This window comes from Saccopteryx leptura, chromosome 4 (assembly GCF_036850995.1).
Source record: "Saccopteryx leptura isolate mSacLep1 chromosome 4, mSacLep1_pri_phased_curated, whole genome shotgun sequence".
NCBI lineage: Eukaryota > Metazoa > Chordata > Mammalia > Chiroptera > Emballonuridae > Saccopteryx > Saccopteryx leptura.
This window is the reverse complement of record NC_089506.1, coordinates 215,785,543-215,806,705: the sequence shown is the minus strand read 5'-3', so window position 1 is coordinate 215,806,705 and position 21,163 is coordinate 215,785,543. Positions and strand designations below refer to the sequence as shown.

General features: G+C 61.3%; 1 protein-coding gene across 1 annotated transcript in view; it reads left to right on the top strand.

Moving 5' to 3' along the window:
* Window positions 1-17,811, top strand: part of GTF3C1 (general transcription factor IIIC subunit 1) — a 76,468-nt gene extending 58,657 nt beyond the window's left edge. The window contains exons 26-37 of the mRNA XM_066383110.1: window positions 1,618-1,699; window positions 4,001-4,113; window positions 6,244-6,306; window positions 7,363-7,456; window positions 8,202-8,374; window positions 10,216-10,503; window positions 11,065-11,324; window positions 11,693-11,973; window positions 12,925-13,474; window positions 14,123-14,174; window positions 15,117-15,309; window positions 16,242-17,811. Coding sequence (XP_066239207.1) covers window positions 1,618-1,699; window positions 4,001-4,113; window positions 6,244-6,306; window positions 7,363-7,456; window positions 8,202-8,374; window positions 10,216-10,503; window positions 11,065-11,324; window positions 11,693-11,973; window positions 12,925-13,474; window positions 14,123-14,174; window positions 15,117-15,309; window positions 16,242-16,454 — 2,362 coding nt within the window. The 3' untranslated portion in view covers window positions 16,455-17,811. The remainder of the gene's footprint in view (window positions 1-1,617; window positions 1,700-4,000; window positions 4,114-6,243; window positions 6,307-7,362; window positions 7,457-8,201; window positions 8,375-10,215; window positions 10,504-11,064; window positions 11,325-11,692; window positions 11,974-12,924; window positions 13,475-14,122; window positions 14,175-15,116; window positions 15,310-16,241) is intronic.
* The last annotated feature ends 3,352 nt before the right edge of the window (window positions 17,812-21,163 follow it).

The window sequence follows — 21,163 nt, the reverse complement described above, 5'->3', positions numbered from 1 at the left end:
CCTGGCACCTCTGTATTAGTGGCTCGTCCCATTTCCCACGCCAGGAATGAGCTGGACAGCACTGGGTGAGGGACCGAGGGTTCTCTCCGCCTCGTCCTCGGCAGAGCCGGGGGTTCCCTGAGGGCGTCCCAGCCGTGGCCGGGCGTGCGGTGGTGGTAGTGGCTGGGTCGCAAAGCATTGTCCTTGTCGTTTGTCTCTTGCCAGAGAAGCTGCCCCTGCCCCTGTCTCCTGACAGCCCAGGCAGCAAGCCACTGCCAGCCTCTCCACAAGCATGGGCTTGGGTGGGGGCACCAGCTGGCATCTGGGTGTTGGGGAGGTGCCCAAGCATAGCAGCCAGCACTAGAGGGGGCCAGGAGGGAACGGAAGGCTGGGAAGCACCGCCTCCAAGTGCTCGTTCCCGCCTGGGCCCGTAGGAGGCGTGGCTCTGGCTTCTTTCTGAGCCATGGCTGCCTGCAGGCAGCCAGACAGAGAGAGATGGGCCCAGCCTGAATTGTGGAGGAAACTCAGCCCCAGCCAGAGTTTCTCCACCTCCGCACCGGGGACCCCGGGGCCAGGTGACCGCTGTGGGGCTGTCCTGTGCCCTGTAGGATGCTGAGCATCCCTGCCTCTACCCACTGGATGCCAGGAGCCTCCCACCCCCGTGTGACACCAGAGTGTCTCCCGGTGTCCCCTGGGGGTCAAATCGCACAGTTGAGAACCATTAGGTTCCACATAACCATGGGGCTTTGCCATGTGAAGCCACTGTCCTGTGCATAGAGTCTTGAACTTTCCTATTTGAAAGGGTTCTGACCACCTGGTCCAAACTCTTCGTTTTTCAGAGTAGAAACAGGCCCGGAGAGAGGATGGGAGTGGTCCCTGGTGCCCGGGAGTTGGCAGTGGAGTGCGATCTGGAACTTGGCTCTTGTCCCACAGCAGCGGGCAGCGGGCACAGGGGCTGCAGGGACAGCGGCCTGGGTCTCCGTCCTCACTGCAGCCCAGAGCTGTGTGGTCCCAGCCAGTGCCCATCTGCCCAAAGGCTGCTTCCTCACCTGCAGCAGGACAGTCATACCCATAGTGACCGCTCCGCCCTGGCCCTGGGCACGTGTGCGACCTCAGGGCTCCCTCCCCTCCCCGAGCTACACAGCGGAGTGAAGGTGTCCACCTTCAAGCTCTCTGTGACGGTTAACGTGCTCGGCTCGTAGGAGGCCAGCACACACGCTCTCATTGTCTCCCTCCGTTTCCCTTTGGGCCAGCCAGGCCCTCTGCTCCCTGGAGATGGGAGGACGTCTGGAGGGGACAGTAGTGCTTTGGAGGAAGTTAGAGCTCTTGTCAATAATGAGCACCAGCGCCTGTGTGATGTTTCTACATTTACAATATACTTCACACAAGTTGTCTCGTTTGGTTTTGGCCAAGTCCCTGTGGGCCATTGGGAATTCCTGGTCTCAGCTGAGACGTGGAGGACAGAGCTCAGAGACGCCAAGGTGTGGAGTGCGAGCAATAACAGGCCTGGTTTGAGTCGGGTTTAGCTAAGCCCAAATCCTTCATTTTTAAAAGCTTAGTCAGAGATGCTAGACCAGAGGTCCTCCGGGGGTTGTGAGAGGGACGCCATTCCCACTCCCGCCTCGCCGCTCTCCGCAGGGTGTGCCTGGCCGAGGTGTACCAAGACAAGGCCCTCGTTGGAGAGTTCATGAGTCGAAAAGGCGACTATGAAGACCCAAAGGTAGGCCGGGGCGGTGGTGGGTCTCAGCCTGCCTGGAAGGCAGGGGTTTCTGGGTTCTGGGCCAGTCCTCTGGGCCTCCAGTGCCTCCGCCAGCCTTACAGACGGGAGGTTTCTCCTGCTCGCCTGGGAAACTGACTTGTCAGTTCTCTGGCTTTGGACTTCACTTAATCCGGCTCCAGCAGTGGAGTTTAAAGGTGATTAGACTTTGATGTGAGCTTTGCAGGGCTGCCGTGCCGTGGGCCTGTTTGGTTAAGAAAACAGGACCGCCCCTCCGAAGTTATAAGCAGGTAGACGTCCCTGGAAGTTCGCAGATAGGGTGGGAGATTCATTCCGACTGTTCTTGCAGGTGGGGCTGGGACAGCGACTGCCAAGGAGGGAGGCTTCCTGCAGAGCCCACTCCGCCCTCACCCGCCGGGCTGGCGCTGGCTCCGCTCTGTGTGTGTGCCGGGCCTTGTGCCGGCGCTGGCTCCGCTCTGTGTGTGTGCCGGGCCTTGTGCCGGCGCTGGCTCCGCTCTGTGTGTGTGCCAGGCCTTGTGCCGGCGCTGGCTCCGCTCTGTGTGTGTGCCGGGCCTTGTGCCGGCGCTGGCTCCGCTCTGTGTGTGTGCCGGGCCTTGTGCCGGCGCTGGCTCCGCTCTGTGTGTGTGTCTCTGTGTGTGTGTCTCTGTGTGTGTGTCTCTGTGTGTTTGTCTCTGTGTGTGTGTCGCCCGGGCTGGCGCTGGCTCCGCTCTGTGTGTGTGCCGGGCCTTGTGCTGGCGCTGGCTCCGCTCTGTGTGTGCCGGGCCTTGTGCTGGCGCTGGCTCCGCTCTGTGTGTGTGCCGGGCCTTGTGCTGGCGCTGGCTCCGCTCTGTGTGTGTGCCGGGCCTTGTGCTGGCGCTGGCTCCGCTCTGTGTGTGTGCCGGGCCTTGTGCTGGCGCTGGCTCCGCTCTGTGTGTGCCGGGCCTTGTGCCGGCGCTGACTCCGCTCTGTGTGTGTGCCGGGCCTTGTGCCGGCGCTGGCTCCGCTCTGTGTGTGTGCCGGGCCTTGTGCCGGCGCTGGCTCCGCTCTGTGTGTGTGCCGGGCCTTGTGCTGGCGCTGGCTCCACTCTGTGTGTGTGCCGGGCCTTGTGCCGGGGAGCCAGCCATAGTGGAGCCAAGGCGCGGGGGGAGGGACAGGCAGGGCGACCAGCTGCACAGACAGCACACTCACCCTGAGGGAGGGGAGCGCGGCTGGCAGGAGTGCTTCTGAGGCAGGTGACAGAGGGACAGGCTCACGGGGCGTGAGGCTCCATGTTCCCAGTGCCCAGTGGGCTGGAGCTGGGCGCACGGGCATGTGCAGTGAAGCAGAGATGTCATCCAGTATCCAGCTCGCTGTCACTGACTTCTGTTCCCTGGCGGTCAGCTGGCCCTCCGCCTGCCCGTCGGTCACCTCACAGCTGCTGACTGACACTGGAGCCCAGGTCCTCACACGGAACCTGAGGGCCGGAAGCAGCAGGGAGGGGTTGCACTGGGCCCACTGGGCCCTTGTGTCCTGGAGAGGACAGCCTTTCCCAGGGGCCCCTGCAGGGCCATCGCTGGCCTAGCCCTGTCCTGACTCATCCGGGCGGGCCGAGCGTGTGCCCTGCCCAGCCAGGTCAGCTGGCTCCACACCTGGGAGAGGTCGGGATGGAGAACATGGGCCACCAGCAGCGTCTGTGCCACTGAACCAGGCTCCTAAGCTGAGTGGCCGGCTGAGGCCAAGGCCGGGGGGGGGGGGAGCGGGGGGGGGGCTGGGGTGTGGTGTGGGGAGGGGTCGCAGCAGGAGGCAGCGGGGAAGGAGGTGTGTCTGTCTGGGGTCGGACATGCCGGGAGGGTAGCCTGGAGGTGTGAGCCCGGAGGGAGCAGGGCAGCGAGGAGGCTACGCTGTCATTCGGTGCCCGTGTGCAGGAGGGGACACATTGGGCTCCACGGTTGAGTGGCAGGGGTTGGGGTGAAGGAGAGGAAGGAGGTGCTTACAGAGTGGACCGGGAAGGGGCAGACCTGGGACGGGGAAGGGACAGAGCGCAGGCCTGATGGGGGGCGGGCACAGTGAGGACTGCGCAGGCTAGTCTGGGTCTTCCTGTGGCTGGGAGGGAGCTGACGGCGGCGGCGTGAGGGCCGTCCGCGTGCTGGCTGGCGCCAGGTGAGCCCCAGGTGGCTCCGTGGGCCGGGAGGCCGCGCTCCTCAGTCATGTTTCCGGGAGGTTGCTGCCATGGGAGTTTGTTAGGAGATTCCCTTTGGCATGTCTTACCAAAACCTCCCTTCAGGGACAGAAAGGGCTTAACATCTCACTCTCCTGTGTTAACAGGTATGTGCCAGTGAGTTTAAAGAATTTGTGGAGAAGCTTAAAGAGAAGTTTAGTTCATCCCTAAAGAACCCTAACTTTGAAATCCCAGACACACTCCAGGAGCTGTTTGCCAGGTAAGGTTCTTCCAAGAAGGTTCTGTGTGACCCTGATAGGGCGAGAGAAAATGTCACCAGCTGTGACTGTCCCCGGCCAGCAGTCCCACTCAGCCTTGCAGCTGACCCTGCTGTCTCTCCTGACTCTGGACCACCTCACCTCTTCTCACAGTGACTGGAAACAGGGCGGCCACTGTCATCCGGAGCCCCAGCGGGCACCCCCATTCACTCTCCCATTCCGGCCCCGCTGCTGACCTCGGGTGCTGGCTGTGCTTTGGCCAAGAGTGTTCACTTTACATTCAAGGAAACTGAGGTGTAACTCACCCAAGGTCACAGTGCTTGTGAGCAGCAGGGCCAAGCGGGCCTGTCCTCAGAGCCCCGGCAATTTCCAACTCACCCACTCGGCATCTGGAGAAAAACCTACTTGGGCTTGAGCACAGGACCCTGGGAGACTGTAAATTCATGTGTCCTGTGAACCAGGCCTGTTTCCTCTGCTTCATCCCAGTGTGAGCCCCTCTCCTCCCCGTCCTCCTGGGACAGTCTCGCCAGCCTCTGTATTTCGGAATGTCTTCCTGTAAGGAGATGGCGTTCATCAGTCTCTGTGAGCTGTGATGCCTTTGCAGGTAGCCCTCCACGTTTCTCTTGGAGATCTCATCCTTTCATTTGTTCAATAAATGATTTCGGTAGCGCCTGCGTAGCGCCTGCTGTAGGCCAGGCCCAAGGAGGGGTTCTCGCCATTTCAGAGGTGACGCCCTTAAGCTGTGTTGGGGACGCTGGCTTTGCCGATGGCAGTGAGCTGTCCCCAGGCTCCCCCGCTACACGGTTTATATTCCGGTGTGACAGTGTTTCACAGGTCCTGTTCACCTGTCTGTAACTTGTATCCCCAGATATTTTCAGTAAAGTTATCACTCAACCTTATGTTTTAAAAGAAGATAGTTAAAATAAAGGTGTTTTTTTTTTTTATAATTTTATTTTTAATGGGGCGACAATAAATTAGGATACATATATTCAAAGGTAACAACTCCAGGTTATCTTGTCGTTCACTTTATGTTGCATACCCATCACCCAAAGTCAGATTGTCCTGTCACCTTCTATCTAGTTTTCTTTGTGCCCTTCCCCCTCCCCCTTTCCCTCTCCCTCTCCCCCTCCCCCCGTAAAATAAAGATTTTTAAAGGAGTGAACCATTTAGAGGAAAGAAAACATTTCAGTTGTAACAGTTTTTAACTCTAAATTTAATCATGAGTATTCTGGCAGGCAAGGCAAACAAGAAATGGTTCCAAATATTTCCTTGTTTGACTAAAAATAATTCATTTTTCTGAAAAGGTGCTTTTTCTTGCTACTAAGTTTTAGGAAAAATTTACTAGGGCAAAGATGAGTTTTGACTTTAGTTTTGTAGAAACTAAAGAAATGTCTTACAAATAAACGGCCATGTTTTCTGAAAAGTCAATTCTACGATTTACTCCTGTATTTGGTATGAACACAATAAAATAACTTTACATGAATCTTTAAAAAAATGGAGAACTAATCTGTAATTCTAACACCTAATACAGCCCCCCAAAATACCTTTTGGGGTGTTTTCTTCCAGCCTTCTTCCTTGTGCTTGTGTCTGAGCCCACAGTGTACCCCCCAACAGTTAGCAGTAGCTCCCTGCCTCTAACACTCTCGCAGGTTACGTCGTGCTTGTGTCTGAGCCCACAGTGTATATCCCCCTAACAGTTAGCAGTAGCTCCCTGCCTCGAACACTCTCGCAGGTTACGTCGTGCTTGTGTCTGAGCCCACAGTGTATCCCCCCTAACAGTTAGCAGTAGCTCCCTGCCTCTAACACTCTCGCAGGTTACGTCGTGCTTGTGTCTGAGCCCACAGTGTATATCCCCCCCAACAGTTAGCAGTAGCTCCCTGCCTCTAACACTCTCGCAGGTTACGTCGTGATTGTCAGTAAATGAGCATTCCTCGTTTTCTCAACCCTCGTTTTTTAAACACGCTCATTTGATGGACAGAACATACTATTTTCTCATTTTAATTTACGTGTACATGTTTGAATTTTAGTGAGTCTCACATGTTTTTGTTAACACTCCAGCCAGTGAATGGCCAGCGAGAGCCAGCGGCCGCGCGGTTAGTGAAGGCCGTGCCCTTCCCTTGTTTCCTATACAGATACCGGGTTTTAGCGATTGGAGACAGAAAAGATCAAGTCAGGAAGGAGGATGAACTTAACAGGCAAGTACTGGCGTGCCAAGTGCCTCTCCTTCAGCTGCTTCCCTGGGGGCCTAGGGCCCGCTCCAGCCTGCTCCCCGTTTTTGTGAATAAAGTTTTATTGGAACGCAGGCACACCCACTCTGTTTTGTCTGCGTTGCTTTCATCAGCACGCCAGAGCTGAGTGGTAGCAACCAGATCAGATAGCCCCCAAGGACGTTGTTATTTGTCTGGCCCTTTTCCGGAAGGAGAGGTTTGCTGATTCCCCAGCCCTCCCGTGTCACTGGCCTACGCTCACAGCCGGCTGGGGAAAGGGTCCGGACTCTGAGCCCGTGAGCTTTCTGAGAGTAAGAGGGAGAAAGCTCAGCTGTTTTGTCCTCATCTGGGATGACATCCAGTTTGATTTTTAACTCTGTACATTCTCTTTGGAGAAAAGCTTGTTTAAAATTGGATGAAAATTGTTAATTGTTGTGAAAACCTGTTTCTAGGCTATATCACCACCCCCCCACCCCCTGCTGAAACTTTTTCCTGCAAAAATTGACAAGTTATTAAGGCTTAAAAACCATCATGTATTGCCTGACTGGCGGTGGCTCAGTGGACAGAATATCAACCTGGTAGGCTGAGGTCCCAGGTTCAAGACCCTGAAGTTGCCAGCCTGAGTACAGGATCGTCAGCATGACCCCAAGGTCGCTGGCTTGAGCCCAAGGTCGCTGGCTTGAAGCCCAAAGTCGCTGGCTTGAAGCCCAAGGTCGCTGGCTTGAAGCCCAAAGTCGCTGGCTTGAAGCCCAAGGTCGCTGGCTTGAAGCTCAAGGTCGCTGGCTTGAGCAAGGGGTCACTGGCTTGGCTGAAGCCCCCAGGTCAAGGCATGGATGAGAGGCAGTCAATGAACACTTAAGGAGCCACAACTGAGTTGATGCTTCTCTCTCCCTTCTCTCTCTAAAAAAAAAAAAAAAAAAATTAAGTTATGTTTTTGGTTTAAAATGAGTTTGGGTACTCGGGTCGCTTCTCTGACACTGAAAACTTGGCTTAGTGAGACCTGAGTCGGCCCGGGCCTCATGTTGCTGCTGCCCCCTCTTTCAGCGTGGATGACATCCACTACCTGGTGCTCCAGAACCTGATCCAGAGCACGCTGGCCCTCTCGGACAGCCAGATGAAGTCCTGCCAGTCCTTCCAGGTGGGCCCGCAGGCCGGCCAGGCGAGGCCCTGCTCCTTGTCTTCTCAGCCGAGGGGCCCGGGGCCTGGCTTCTCCGAGACTCTGGCCTTCACTCCTTTCATCTTTGAAGTGTGGGCACAGGACCCAGGGACTTCCCAGATCCCCGTGCTTTGATGAGAGGTGGACTTGTAGGGGGAAGCTGCAGTGGGCGAGGCCCCGCTCCCAGGGGCTCGTGTCCAGCCTGGGGGGCGCTCGGCGAGCAAGGCAGGCCGTCCGGGTTCGTGGTAGGGAAGGAACTTCTGTCTGACAAGGCATCGGAGGGCTACTTTGCTGTGGAGCCTGGTCAGGGATTGGGGGCGGCTGCACTGGGGAGCGTGGCGGCGTGGGCCGGGCGGTGGCGGCGTGGACGGCACGGCCCAGGTGCACCTGGGAACCTGTTTTGGGGGGAGAGCCAGCCAGACGTGTGTTGGCGAGGAGTCAGAGAAAGAGTGGTATCCCGGGTGATCTTGCCTTGACGCCTGGTGTCTTTGCAGCCAAAGACATGGGCGTGGGGCGCAGAGCCTCCTTTGCTCCAGTCACCTGCCCTCTGGTCTCGGTGTGGCGTGATGATGGGGGTGGAGGGTGAGGGTCAGGGTGCTGGCTCCCCCACCCCCGTCCCCACGTCAGGTGCTTCCTCCGCAGACAGTCGGCTCTGGCTCCTGAGCGCCCGCCCGTGCCGGCAGTCCCAGGTCCCGGCACCGCTCACCCACGCCGCGCTGTGTTGCAGACGTTCCGCCTGTACCAGGAGTATAAGGACCACATCCTGGCGAAGGCCTTCATGGAGTGCCAGAAGAGGAGCCTGGTCAACCGGCGCCGCGTCAACCACACGCTGGGCCCCAAGAAGAACCGGGCACTGCCCTTCGTGCCCATGTCCTTCCAGCTGTCCCAGAGCTACTACAGGTGAGCGCCCCCGGGCCCTCGGCCTGGCGGGGAGGGGCCGGCTCTATGGTCCCAGAGCTACTACAGGTGAGCGCCCCCGGGCCCTCGGCCTGGCGGGGAGGGGCCGGCTCTATGGTCCCAGAGCTACTACAGGTGAGCGCCCCCCCCCCCCCCCCCCCCCGGGCCCTCGGCCTGGCGGGGAGGGGCCGGCTCTATGGTCCCAGAGCTACTACAGGTGAGCGCCCCCGGGCCCTTGGCCTGGAGGGGAGGGGCCGGCTCTATGGTCCCAGAGCTACTACAGGTGAGCGCCCCCCCCCCCCCCCCGGGCCCTCGGCCTGGCGGGGAGGGGCCGGCTCTATGGTCCCAGAGCTACTACAGGTGAGCGCCCCCCCCCCCCCCCCCCCGGGCCCTCGGCCTGGCGGGGAGGGGCCGGCTCTATGGTCCCAGAGCTACTACAGGTGAGCGCCCCCGGGCCCTTGGCCTGGAGGGGAGGGGCCGGCTCTATGGTCCCAGAGCTACTACAGGTGAGCGCCCCCCCCCCCCCCCCCCCCCCGCCCTCGGCCTGGCGGGGAGGGGCCGGCTCTATGGCAGAGGCTGGGCGTAGGGGCACCCAGGAGCGGGGGCGACAGGGCATCCGTCTCCGTCAGAGAGCGCGGCAGCCGGGGCCTCGGTGGCCTTGTGTGAGAAGCAGTCCCTGGGACCGCATTTTCTCGTCCCCACCTGTGCTTTCTGTGTGAGCACCAGGCTGACGTTCGTGGTGTTTTGTGTTGGGTGTTCACCACTTCTGCGGGTGGTTTGTTTCCCTCTCTCTCGTCAGATGGGGTAAGATGGGTGTCTAACCTAATACTCGGCCCAGTTGATCCCTATGCCCCGCGGCCGCACCACCGCCGGCCGGCTCGCCACGTCCTTCCGTGGCCATGGGCATCGCCCAGACTGGCTGGCAGCCCAGCCGCAGTCTGGCTGCTGGTGTGGACGCGGGAGCACCCTCCCCACTCCCCGCCGGCCTCCCACCGGCCGCAGGCCCGGCTGCTCTGCTGTACACCCGGCGTTCTGCACCCCAGCCTGCTCACCCCCACGGAGGGAGCCCGTTAGAATGGCCCCGGGAGCTCTCTTGGCAGCTCTGCCCTGGGCGGGCTCCGCTTCCCATGCTGGTCTCCTGACCAGACCTCTGCACAGCGGCAGCCTTCAGAAACAGAGCAGCAGGTGGGGTGTTCTGTCACCTTTGTCCGTCCCTCTGCCTCTCCAGACACTTGCTCCTTTCCTAACCACCCATCCCGAGCAGCCCTGTGGCGTTTTCCTTTCTGGGGGGCGGCCAGGTGTGCTAAAAAGAGATGAGGTCCAGGAAGCAGAAAGCGTGTATCCAAGTCCAACCAGCCGTGTGGCCTTGAGCCGCTTCTTGGGCTGCAGCGTCCTCGTCTGTGAGTGGAGAAGTGGTGGTCGGCAGGTCAGGGACCCTGTGGGTCCTTCTGTCTCTGCTGTTACAGTGTCTGGGGAAGTTACACTCGGCACAGAGGCAAGGACTTGACACTGAGGCAGCCTTTTGGAGGCAATGAGATTGAGCTCATGCGCGCTCTCATCTCTTTGGGCTCCGGGCTTGCCTGTGTAAAGGTGACCATTACAGAAAATACATTCTTTCCCAATTTGGCATCTGCTTGTAGCGAGCGCCTGCGAGGCATAGAGTTAGGTAGAACGTGACCTGCCTGGAAGGGACGCGGGCAGGTGGGCAGACCCACCGGCCGGGGGAAGCAGGCGCTGTCTCTGAGGCTGAGGGAGCTGGTGTGCCCCCTCCGCCCACAGGGGCCTGCCCGTGGTGGCCGCCCGGGTGAGGCCTCAGGACGCCCTCCTTCCTCCCCACTGTGCAGGATCTTCACCTGGCGGTTTCCCAGCACCATCTGCACGGAATCCTTCCAGTTCTTCGACAGACTTCGGGCTGCTGGCAAGTTGGACCAGCCTGATAACTTTTCCTTCAGAGACCAGGAGAGCAACGACCACTCCGGTGACATGGTGTCGTTCTCCCTGGACGGCCCTGGGGGACACTGTGCGACCATCCTGACCCTCTTCTCTCTGGGCCTCATCTCCGTGGACGTCCGCATCCCCGAGCAGATTGTCGTGGTGGACAGCTCCATGGTGGAGAACGAGGTCATTAAGAGGTAAGGGCCGGGCCTCAGCCGGCGCCCCTGTGGTGCGCACACTGCTGGGAGTGTGGGTGGTGCCCTCGGGGAGCCCCGGCGCCCCAGCCTCTCAGACCTGTGAACTGGGACCCCGACACCTCAGCCAGCGCCGGGCCTCCTGCTGGTACCTCTGGCTGCACCAGAGATAAGGGCACGGTCCAGTGTGGCGAGGAGGGCAGAGCGGAAAAGGAGCGATTGACCAGGCTCCTGTGGCACAGCAGTGAACTGGGCTTTAATGGGAAGGAGCGTTGGGGGGGCAGAGACTGGGATAGGCATTCAGGCAGAAGGAGCAGCCCTTGCGAAGACAGGTGTGTGAACTGGGCTTTAATGGGAAGGAGCGTTGGGGGACAGAGACTGGGAAGGGCGTTCAGGCAGAAGGAGCAGCCCTTGCGAAGACAGGTGTGTGAACAGGGGCCCCCGTGCGGGGAAGTGCAGGGAGGTGGGGGGCAGGATGGCAGTCCGTGCTGACCTGCGCAGCCAAGGCAGGGGCGGACAGCAGGGCCCCAGAGCGCTGGGCCTGAGCGCGGTCCCCCTCCCCAGCCTGGCGAAGGACGGAGCCCTGGAAGAGGACGAGGATGAAGAGGAAGACTTGGATGAAGACCTGGCGGGCAAGCGCCGGAGCATCGAGGTGAAAGCCCCGCAGGCCTCCCACACCAACTACCTGCTGATGCGGGGCTACTGCGCCCCAGGCATCGTCAGCACGCGCAACCTCAACCCCAACGACAGCATCGTGGTGAACTCCTGCCACGTCAAGTTCCAGCTCCGCCGCAGCCCCATGCCCACCCAGCTCGGGCCCACCGGTGAGCCGCCCCGGGCCAGCCTGCGGCCCAGACCCTGGTGCCCACCTCCCAGCCCTGAAGGCCAAGGGCCGAGCCGGGCCCACCGGGCCTCACGGCTAGAAGAGCACCGCCCACCTGGCAGCCAGCCCGGGACCGCGCGTCCCAGGCGTCCTCCGTGGGGCGTCCGGCTGCGCTCACGTGCCTCAGAGCTCCCGTGGTCTCTCCTTCTCTCCGTCAGTCACCCACGCAGGTGTTCCCGGCGCGTCTCGGGAACCTGACAGCCCCGGGCCTACCATGTCCACCCAGGAGGGAGGCCTGCCGCGTGTCACTGGGCCCCGGCCTGGGGCGGGACTTCCGTCCTGCTGATCCTGACCCTCCTGTCTTTGCAGCCACTTCTCTGGAAGAGCTGACGGTGGGGACCTCCTGCCTCCCCGACACGTTCACCAGGCTGATAAACCCCCGAGAGGACACCTGCAGCTTGGAGGACTTTGTCCACCAGGCGGAGCTGTCTGGGTACAAACCCGGAGACGTGATTGCCGCCCTGGAGGTCCAGGGGGCCGTTGAGGCCGCAGGTTGCTTTGGGGTGGACAAGACGGAGCTGAGCAGACGGTTCTCCGCCTGTGCGAGGGCGGACAGTGAGCGCACCAGGACCTTCACGGACTACGTCCAGGTAGGTGTGCCCTCGGGCCCGGGGACAGAAGCACGAAAGCATGAGTGGACCTTTCAGGCCGAGTGCCTGGAACCTGGCGGCCTTCCTGAGTGTGGCCCTGGTTGGAAGCGTGGGCTGCTTACCCCGTTTGTGATGCCGTGGAGACAGACCCTGCCTTGCAGTGTCGTGGGGGAGGGGAGGGGACGGGGCCAGTGCTTGTTGTTATCACACGGGTTCTTGCGGGTGCAGGAAGTAAGAGGTGATGCTGTTCGCGGGGGTGTGATTATTCATAAGTCTCAGGGTGCCCGGAGCCTGGGAGGCGAGGGTGGCCTGTCCCAGGCTGCGGTGTGCCAGCAGGCGCAGGGCCCAGTGACTGTCGAGAGCTAACGGGTCAGGCGGCTCCCTTAGTTCCTGGTGCCTGGGGGCCCAGCGGGCGTAGTGGGCAAACTTCCCCGCCCCACCCGGCCTGGGGTTTTTAATAGAAAAATCAAAAGACAGTTGATGGTGACGCCATGGCCACTTAGAGCTGGCACAGCTCTGAGATGAGAACAAGGACTGGGATGCAGGGCACGAGGTGAATGAGAGTCACCGCCGTGCGTGGGGGAACAATGGTGGCTTCTGCACGAGAGCGTGGCGGCCCAGGGCGGTGAGTCCTGTGGGCGACGCTGGCCGGGCAGAGGAAACTTGGGAAGTCACATCAGCTTCGAGGGCACAGCTGCGGTCACAGGAGGTGCACACATCTGACTCAGGTTACAAACAGGCGCACTGAGCCTAGAGAGGGAAAGGACTGCTCCAGGGCCACGCGGCCGGCTTGGTGGCCAACCTGGGGTGGGTGGCCCAGCCTCGTCCTCGAGGTGTCAGCCCTGATGGGCCCGGGGCCCTGGCTCAGGACGCTGAACCGCATCGGGCCGGGAGCAGCCCTGATGGGCCTGGGGTTCCGCGCAGACCCGGTGTGTCGCCTGCTTTTCCTAGGACCTCTTGGAGCGACAACAGGTTCTGGAAGTTGGCGGCAACTCCGTTCGCCTGGTGACCGTGGCCTCCGCCCAGCCCTGGCTCCTGCACTCAGTGTGGCCGAAAGGGAGAGTGGAGGACGCTGACACTCAGAGGGAAGAGCCCCAGGCTAGACCCCTGGAGGGGCCTTCCGGCGAGGACGACCCCCCCGCGAGGCCGGCAGCGCCTGCTCAGGGCTCCCAGGGCAGCAAGAGGCGTGCCAGCGGGGCCGGCGCCGACCTGGCCGGGCAGAGTGGGGACACCGACCCCCACAGTGCCCAGAAGCCCCCAGCAAAGAGGCCCACCCTCCAGGACGTGCGCTTGGACCCCGGCCCGAGAGCGGAGGAGGGGGCGGGAGGCCCGGCACCTGTTCTTTCCGTCGTTCTTGGAGACACAGGTGCAGGGGAGCCTCTCCCAGGGGCGTCGGAAGCCGGACAGGAGGACCGAGAGGGTGTCGGGCTGCCCGGCTGCCCGGGCCAAGAGCAGCTGAGCTGTCGGGCCCAGTTTCCCGAGGGCTCGGAGGACCCCAGAGGTATAGAACCTTGTTCCCCACCCTGTCCCCCACTCGCCATTCTCCGTCCCTGGGCCTGACGTCCTACTAGACTGGGAACCTGCCGCTGTTGGCAGAAGGGGCCTCGCCCTGGAGGGGAGAGCTCCGCCTTGTTGACGCTTGGTGTTCCCAGCAGAAGGCAGGAGGCGCCTGCGACTCTGAGTGGGTCCGGGCCTGGGTTCTCTGAGACTGGCTGGGAGCAGCAGCGCCAGGTGGCTCTGGAAGCAGTGTTTCTGGCCATGGTGGAAGGGGGATGGGGGGACAGAGGGCTCCCTTCCTGCAGGGCCATCCTGGGTGTGAATCCTTTTGTCTCATCTCGACAGTGGCTTCTCCATGTGGTTTCTGAGGTGTTTTGTTTATACACACAGCTCTGTGGCCAGGGCTCGTGATAGATGAGGTTTTCCCTCGCCTCCCTGGTGTGGGGTCCTCAGGGCCCTGGGGATGACCCCCCACATGTGCACACGCGGTCCGTCCCGGTTCTGTTCTGGGGGTGCTGCCTTTGGCCTCCAAGGCCGGAGGCTCCGTGAGGAACAGGGTTGCGGTCCTTTTATCGTGGCCTCATGCCCACAGCCCAGGAGAGGAAGAGGGGCCCCCTTCTGAAGTCCCTCACGTCCTCTTCCCTTCCGTCAGGTGGGGCAGAGAGTTCCGTCCCCGGCAGCCTCTCCCAAGCAGCGCGGGAAGGGTGAGTGACTCGGATCACGAGGCCGGGCGGGGGCAGCGTGCAGAGCCTGTCCTCAGAGTCCCAGACAGGGCCAGACAGGCAGAGGTGGTGACGTGACGACCTTCCGCGGGGCGCAGTACTGGCCAGTTGGCCTGCACAGTGGTCCTCGTCTGGGGGCCCGTGGAAGAGTGTGGGACTCGCGGGGGCAGGCTGGGTGCTCCTCGCATGTGGCGGACGGGGCTGGAAGCCCTGGGCCCGGGCCAGGGCTGGTTTGTCCCAGCGGCGGGTGTCACAGAAGCCCTTCTGGTGAGGGCGCCGTCCTGTGTGTACAGTGCCCTCAGCTCAGTGGGACCCACGTGCTCCTGCTCCCAGGAGCTCAGAGTCTGTCCACCCAGGGCCCAGTCACGGTGGTCAAAGCCATTGTCCAACTAGTCCACGCCTGTCCCACACCCAGGTCCCGTGTGGTAGACCAGTCACTGGTTTAGTGCGTAGCAGAAACCTTTGTTCCAAGGACAGGTGTCTGGAGCCCTCTGACCATGACCCCGGGGTAGAGCTGCATTATAGCCTCTGTGAGCTTGACGTGAAGGTGGAGGCAGCCGCTGGCTGGCCTGGGGTCCCCCAGAGCTGGGAGGTCTGGGAGGCAGTGCTTCTCCCCCCAGCCCCGCCAGTGCAGGGGCCAGGGGCCTTGGCTCTTCACAGTCCTGGTCACGGCTGAGCCTGAGCAGACCCCCCACGTTGCTTCTGGCCTCAGCCGGTACCCGTGGGCCCTGGGGTTGGGACCCCTCTGTCCAGGTGGGAGGGGAGCTGGTGGGGGAAGAGCAGGAGCTACCATCCTCATCCCTGTGATCTGGGCCAGAACTCAGACCTCCCTGAGCCAGTGCCCCATCGGTGGAGTGGGGGCTGCGTGTGAGTGAGCTAGCTGTCCCTGTCCCTCCAAGCCTGACCTGGTTTGACCGCCCACAGGGACCATGACAGCGTCTGCTTCATCAGCCGCCCGTGGCGCATCGTGGACGGCCACCTAAACACGCCGGTGTGCAAGGGCATGCTGGAGGCTGTGCTGTACCACATCATGACCAAGCCCGGCATCCCCGAGAGCTGCCTGCTGCAGCACTACCAGGGCGTGCTGCAGCCCATCGCCGTGCTCGAGCTGCTGCAGGTACGCGGGCGGCCGGCGCGGTGGCGGGGGGCGCGGGGGCCGGGGCCGGGCTGTACCACATCATGACCAAGCCCGGCATCCCCGAGAGCTGCCTGCTGCAGCACTACCAGGGCACGCTGCAGCCCATTGCCGTGCTCCAGCTGCTGCAGGTGTGCGGGCGGCCGGGCTGCGGTGTCGGGGGGCGGGGGGTGGGGGCGGCCAGTCGCAGTGTCAGGGGGCGGGGCGGGGGCGGGGCCGGGCTGTACCACATCATGACCAAGCCCGGCATCCCCGAGAGCTGCCTGCTGCAGCACTACCAGGGCACGCTGCAGCCCATCGCCGTGCGCGGGCGGCCAGCCGCGGTGTCGGGGGGTGGGGGTAGGGGGCCGGGCTGGACGGTGCCAGGGCTCGGCCGCCACCTACAGGCCCAGAGAGCCAGGCTCCTCCGAGGAGCCTCGGTATTAAGCGCTCCTCCTCCGTTCTCGGCTCAGCTCTCTTCCCGCAGCCCCTGCCACCCCCTCCGGCCCAGGCTGCTGCTCAGGCTGGGACGGCCGCGTTCCGGGGCCTTCTCTCTAACACTTGCTCTAGAGCAAGGGTCACGAGCTCACAGGCCCACGATGTTAATGAGTGATAAGTCCTCATGGGTGGCAGTGATGGGGGAGGCGAGCCCCCAGCCTGAGGGCAGATGCGTCCCAGTGGGACCAGCTCCTCAACACAAGCTGGAAACTAAAACTTCCAGCACCTTAAAGCACCGATAGTCCAAGCAAACCCCATCTGGAAGCAGCTTGGGCCCGTGGGAGTGCTGGTCATGCTGTCGTCTCTCCTTCCCTGGGCTTTTGCCTAACCGTGCTGGCAGATGCCTGCCTCCCCCGCGAGGCCAGGTTCAGGTGTCCCTGTCCCGGGAAGCAGTGCGCGTGGCCCCCACGCCCACCCGCCTGTGCCTCTGCCTCCAGGGCCTGGAGTTCCTTGGCTGCATTACGAAGCGCTCGCTGAGGAAGCCCGCCGCCGTCTCCCTCTTCTCCAAACCCGTGACCGAAGTGGAAGACGGGCCTTCAAGCCCGAGTGAGGGTTCCATGGTGTTCTACGAGCCCACACTGGACTGCACCCTCCGGCTGGGCCGCGTCTTCCCCCACGAGGTCAACTGGAACAAGTGGGTCCACTTATGAGGGACGTGTGGCCATCAAGACCCTGCCTTCCACACTGTTGGCTCCTGAGCGGGAGCACGCTTTCCTGCCTGTCCGTGTTGTATGTGCTGTCCACGTCGGGGCCCAGAGGGCCCCGCACCCCCCCCTGTACCCAGTGTCCATGTTGGGGCGCAGAGGGCCCCACACCCCCCCTCCCCCGTGCCCAGTGTCCATGTTGGGGCGCAGAGGGCCCCACACCCCCCCTCCCCCGTGCCCAGTGTCCATGTTGGGGCGCAGAGGGCCCTGCACCCCCTCCCCCATGCCCAGTGTCTATGTTGGGGCGCAGAGAGCCCCGCACCCCCCCTGTACCCAGTGTCCATGTTGGGGCGCAGAGGGCCTGACACCCCCCCTCCCCCGTGCCCAGTGTCCACGTTGGGGCGCAGAGGGCCCTGCACCCCCTCCCCCGTGCCCAGTGTCCACGTTGGGGCGCAGAGGGCCTGACACCCCCCCTCCCCCGTGCCCAGTGTCCATGTTGGGGTGCAGAGGGCCCCGCACCCCCCCCCCGTGCCCAGTGTCCACATCGGGGCACAGAGAGCCCTGCACCCCCCCGTGCCCAGTGTCCACGTTGGGGCGCAGAGGGCCCTGCACCCTACCGGTGCCCAGGGATGAGTCTGTGCTGAGCCCCTGTCCCAGCTCCCCGCCCCACGCCCGCTTCTCTGCCCGGACGGGCCTGGCAACTCTGGAGCCGTAGGGAGCGGCTGCCAGGGGCCTGGTCCCCACCTGCACCCCCCTCTCGGCCAGGGCCTCGGCCAGAGCCGCAGGCCAGTTTCTGCCCCAGAGAGCTGGCTGCCGCTGTCTGGAGCCGGTCTTGTGAGTGGGAGAGGCCGAGGAGCTCTTCCCCTCGGGCTTCTGAGGTGTGGCTGCCATCTGGGGACAGCGCCCCTGTCCCGGCCGAGCCTCCCACGGGGCCTGAGCTGTCAGCTGTGGGCCGGGGTCGGCGGCTCTGGGTGGAGGGGTTTGCCTGTCCATGGGCACCCACTGTTCCAGGTCCCAGCACCGCAGCAGACTCCCTGGCTCCCCAGAAAGGCCAGGTGCCCCGAGCAGCAGGGCTCTGTCACAGAACAGGCTGTGCCCGGCCACCAGGGGCCCCAGCAGAGACGTGCCCCTGTGCGGACAGGACTTCTGAGCCGGGGCGGGACGGCACTGCCCGGAGAGGTGCTGCAGGCCCCCATTCAGCCTGCACGGCCCCTGGCACGGCCCCTGGCAGGCCTCCAGCTCGTAGGCACACCCTCACCGCAGTCCCTGTAGGTTTAGGATTTTTGTTTTTCAACTTCTTTCATTTAAAAAAAAAAGTCCCCTGGCATGTATTTATTTTTCAATTAAAGTGACGTAAAATGCATATAGTTTTGTGTGATTCCTAAAGTCTGGTCCCCAGGGATTTCTTGTCTTCAGCTGCTTAACCGTGGGAATGGGTGTTCCCATAGAACCCGGGGCCAAGGGGGGGCGGAGCTCGGCCTCTGTGTGGCCTCTGCCCTCCCCCTCCTCGGCAGCCCAGCTGGGCCAGGCGGCAGAGCCACAGGCCTCTGGCATGGATTTGGTCCATGGAAGTCCTTTTATTTTTATTTTAGTTACCAGCATTTTAAAAAATTGGTCTCACAGTTTTGAAAGATCCAGTAACGCAATATTTAGGTCAGAAGTTGGGACACACACCCCCCACCCTCACCCCGGGTTGGGTCTCACAGCCCCCGAAGCGCCTGTTCCTGACGTGGTTGGGTCTCACAGCCCCTGAAGCGCCTGTTCCTGACGTGGTTGGGTCTCACAGCCCCTGAAGCGCCTGTTCCTGACGTGGTTGGGTCTCACAGCCCCTGAAGCGCCTGTTCCTGACGTGGTTGGGTCTCACAGCCCCTGAAGCGCCTGTTCCTGACGTGGTTGGGTCTCTCAGCCCCCGAAGCGCCTGTTCCTGACGTGGTTGGGTCTCTCAGCCCCCGAAGCACCTGTTCCTGATGTGGTTGGGTCTCACAGCCCCTGAAGCGCCTGTTCCTGACGTGGTTGGGTCTCTCAGCCCCCGAAGCGCCTGTTCCTGACGTGGTTGGGTCTCTCAGCCCCCGAAGCACCTGTTCCTGATGTGGTTGGGTCTCACAGCCCCTGCAGCGCCTGTTCCTGACGTGGTTGGGTCTCTCAGCCCCCGAAGCGCCTGTTCCTGACGTGTTTGGGTCTCTCAGCCCCCGAAGCGCCTGTTCCTGACGTGGTTGGGTCTCACAGCCCCTGAAGCGCCTGTTCCTGACGTGGTTGGGTCTCTCAGCCCCCGAAGCGCCTGTTCCTGACGTGTTTGGGTCTCTCAGCCCCCGAAGCGCCTGTTCCTGACGTGGTTGGGTCTCACAGCCCCCGAAGCGCCTGTTCCTGACGTGGTTGGGTCTCACAGCCCCTGCAGCGCCTGTTCCTGACGTAAGCAGCCCGTCTGGGCATGTCTGCCCTGCAGCCTCTGACCTGGCCCATCCTCCCTCCACCAGGGACCTCGCCATTGGTCACTCTGGGCCTGACTTCAAGACGAGGGACAGGGACAGGGGTCTAGAGTCTCGGCGGTGAACTCTAGCACAGCCAAGACCTGGCCAAGTTTTAAAAATTCCTTTTTCATTTTTGCTCAAGTGTAAGAAGATAGTGTTTTGGATTGGTATTTCTTGTTTTTGGCTGTTTGGTTTTTTAGATCAAGTAGGATAATATAAGTGATCTGTTTTATAAACAGAAAGTACTTGACAAATGCTGATTCTTTGGGACCACTGCCACGTGACAGAAGGAAAGGAGGTTTGGGCATCGAGACTGTTCACATCCCAGAACCTGCGTTTTCTCGCAGAATATCTCCCTCGCAGGAGGGCCCGACGGGCTGAAGACCACCGAGTCCGAGCACGTGGGAGGGCTCAGCCGTTCCCTGCCTGTCCCCTGTCCCCTGCCCCTAGATGAGGGACACTGTGGGCACACGCTGGAGATCTGGGGCTTCCCTGTGGCCACAGCCTCCTGTGCAGGGGTGGTGGCCTGGTTTACCTTCCCTCCCTCCCTCCCTCACTCCCTCCCTCCACCCATCCATTTGTCCACCCTCCCACCCCATCTATCCATCCGCCTGCCCCTCGGTCTACTCACCCCACCCACCCAGCCCCGCACAACGTGCTCCAGTAACCACTGTGCAGACACAGCTGTGAGCTCAGATGCCTTCAGGGTCCAGGAAGGTAACCCAAACGAGAAAGGAGACCTTGGGTTAAATACTAGGGACCTGTTAAAACAAAAATGTGCATGCTTGGAGCATGAAGAAATTCACAGAAAAAATAAAGTAGAGGCCTGACCTGTGGTGGCGCAGTGGATAAAGCGTCGACCTGGAAATGCTGAGGTCACCAGTTCGAAACCCTAGGCTTGCCTGGTCAAGGCACATATGGGAGTTGATGCTTCCAGCTCCTACCCCTTCTCTCTCTCTGTCTCTCTCTCCTTTCTAAAAATGAATAAATAAATAAAAGAAAAAATAAAGTAATGCAGACTATCAAATAAAAGGGAGAGCAGAGGGGGGCACTGAGCCCAGAGGGGGTGCACCCTGCTCACCCTGGCTGGCCCCTGGGGCTCTGTCCTCCTGGGGTCCCTGCTCTGCCACCCTTCACTCTTCCTCTCACCTCGGCGGTAAGTTCCCCCATTCTCTCTTAAACACAGGACAAATATAACTCACACCTCCACACACCTGTCTCCTTCACACCTCTCATTTACGTCCATGGTATGCACCCCCAGAAAACAGGGGCCTGTGAGGCCATTCTTTAAAATGGCCATAAAATGTGCCATCTACACAGCTTGAGCCCTTCCCCCAGGGAGACCCCGCGGGACCCCAGCACATCCACTTCTGCTCCTGCAGAGCTCTCCCCTCAATGGCAGGGGGCCTGGCCTGAGGGCTGGAGTCCCTTCCCTCCTCGCTCCCTCCCTCCCTCCCCTGACGGTGAGCACTGAAACCGCTCCTGCTAATCCCCGAGCGCCCTGCGCTGCCTTCTTGGACCGGGCGGCCCTTGCTTTTGCGTGCTCAGCAGGTCTTGTTCATTCTGCTGCTGGCCTCCTCCTGAGCCCCCTCCGCCCTTCCAGCCGCCCGCACCCCTGGGCTGACAGGGAGCCGTCTGTGCCCTGACTTCCCCTGACCACCATCCTTCCCTTGGGCCCTTGACCCATTCTGCCAGGGGTTTGCCAAACGTGCGTGTGCGTGTTCCCTGTGTGTGTGTGTGCGCGTGCACGCATGTGCTTTGCCTCTCCCTTAGATCTCATCACCTACCTGCACTGCCCAGTGCCCGACGCAGGTCTACCCACCCTAGGACAGAGGTCGGGAACCTTTTTGGCTGAGAGAGCCATGAACGCCACATATTTTAAAGTGTAATTCTGTGAGAGCCATACAATGACCCGTGTACTTTACGCATTATCCAATAAAAATTTTGTTGTCCCGGAGGACAGCTGTGATTGGCTCCAGCCATCCGCAACCATGAACATGAGCGGTAGGAAATGAATGGATTGTAATACATGAGAATGTTTTATATTTTTAACATTTTTTTAATTAAAGATTTGTCTGAGAGCCAGATGCAGCCATCAAAAGAGCCACATCTGGCTTGCGAGCCATAGGTTCCCAACCCCTGCTCTAGGAGAAGTCAGCACTCACTGAATTCAAAAAAGAGACTGCCGGTTCACCTTGGGTCCTCATCACCATGTTCCCATCTCAGAGGGCCGCGGTGGTGATTGCA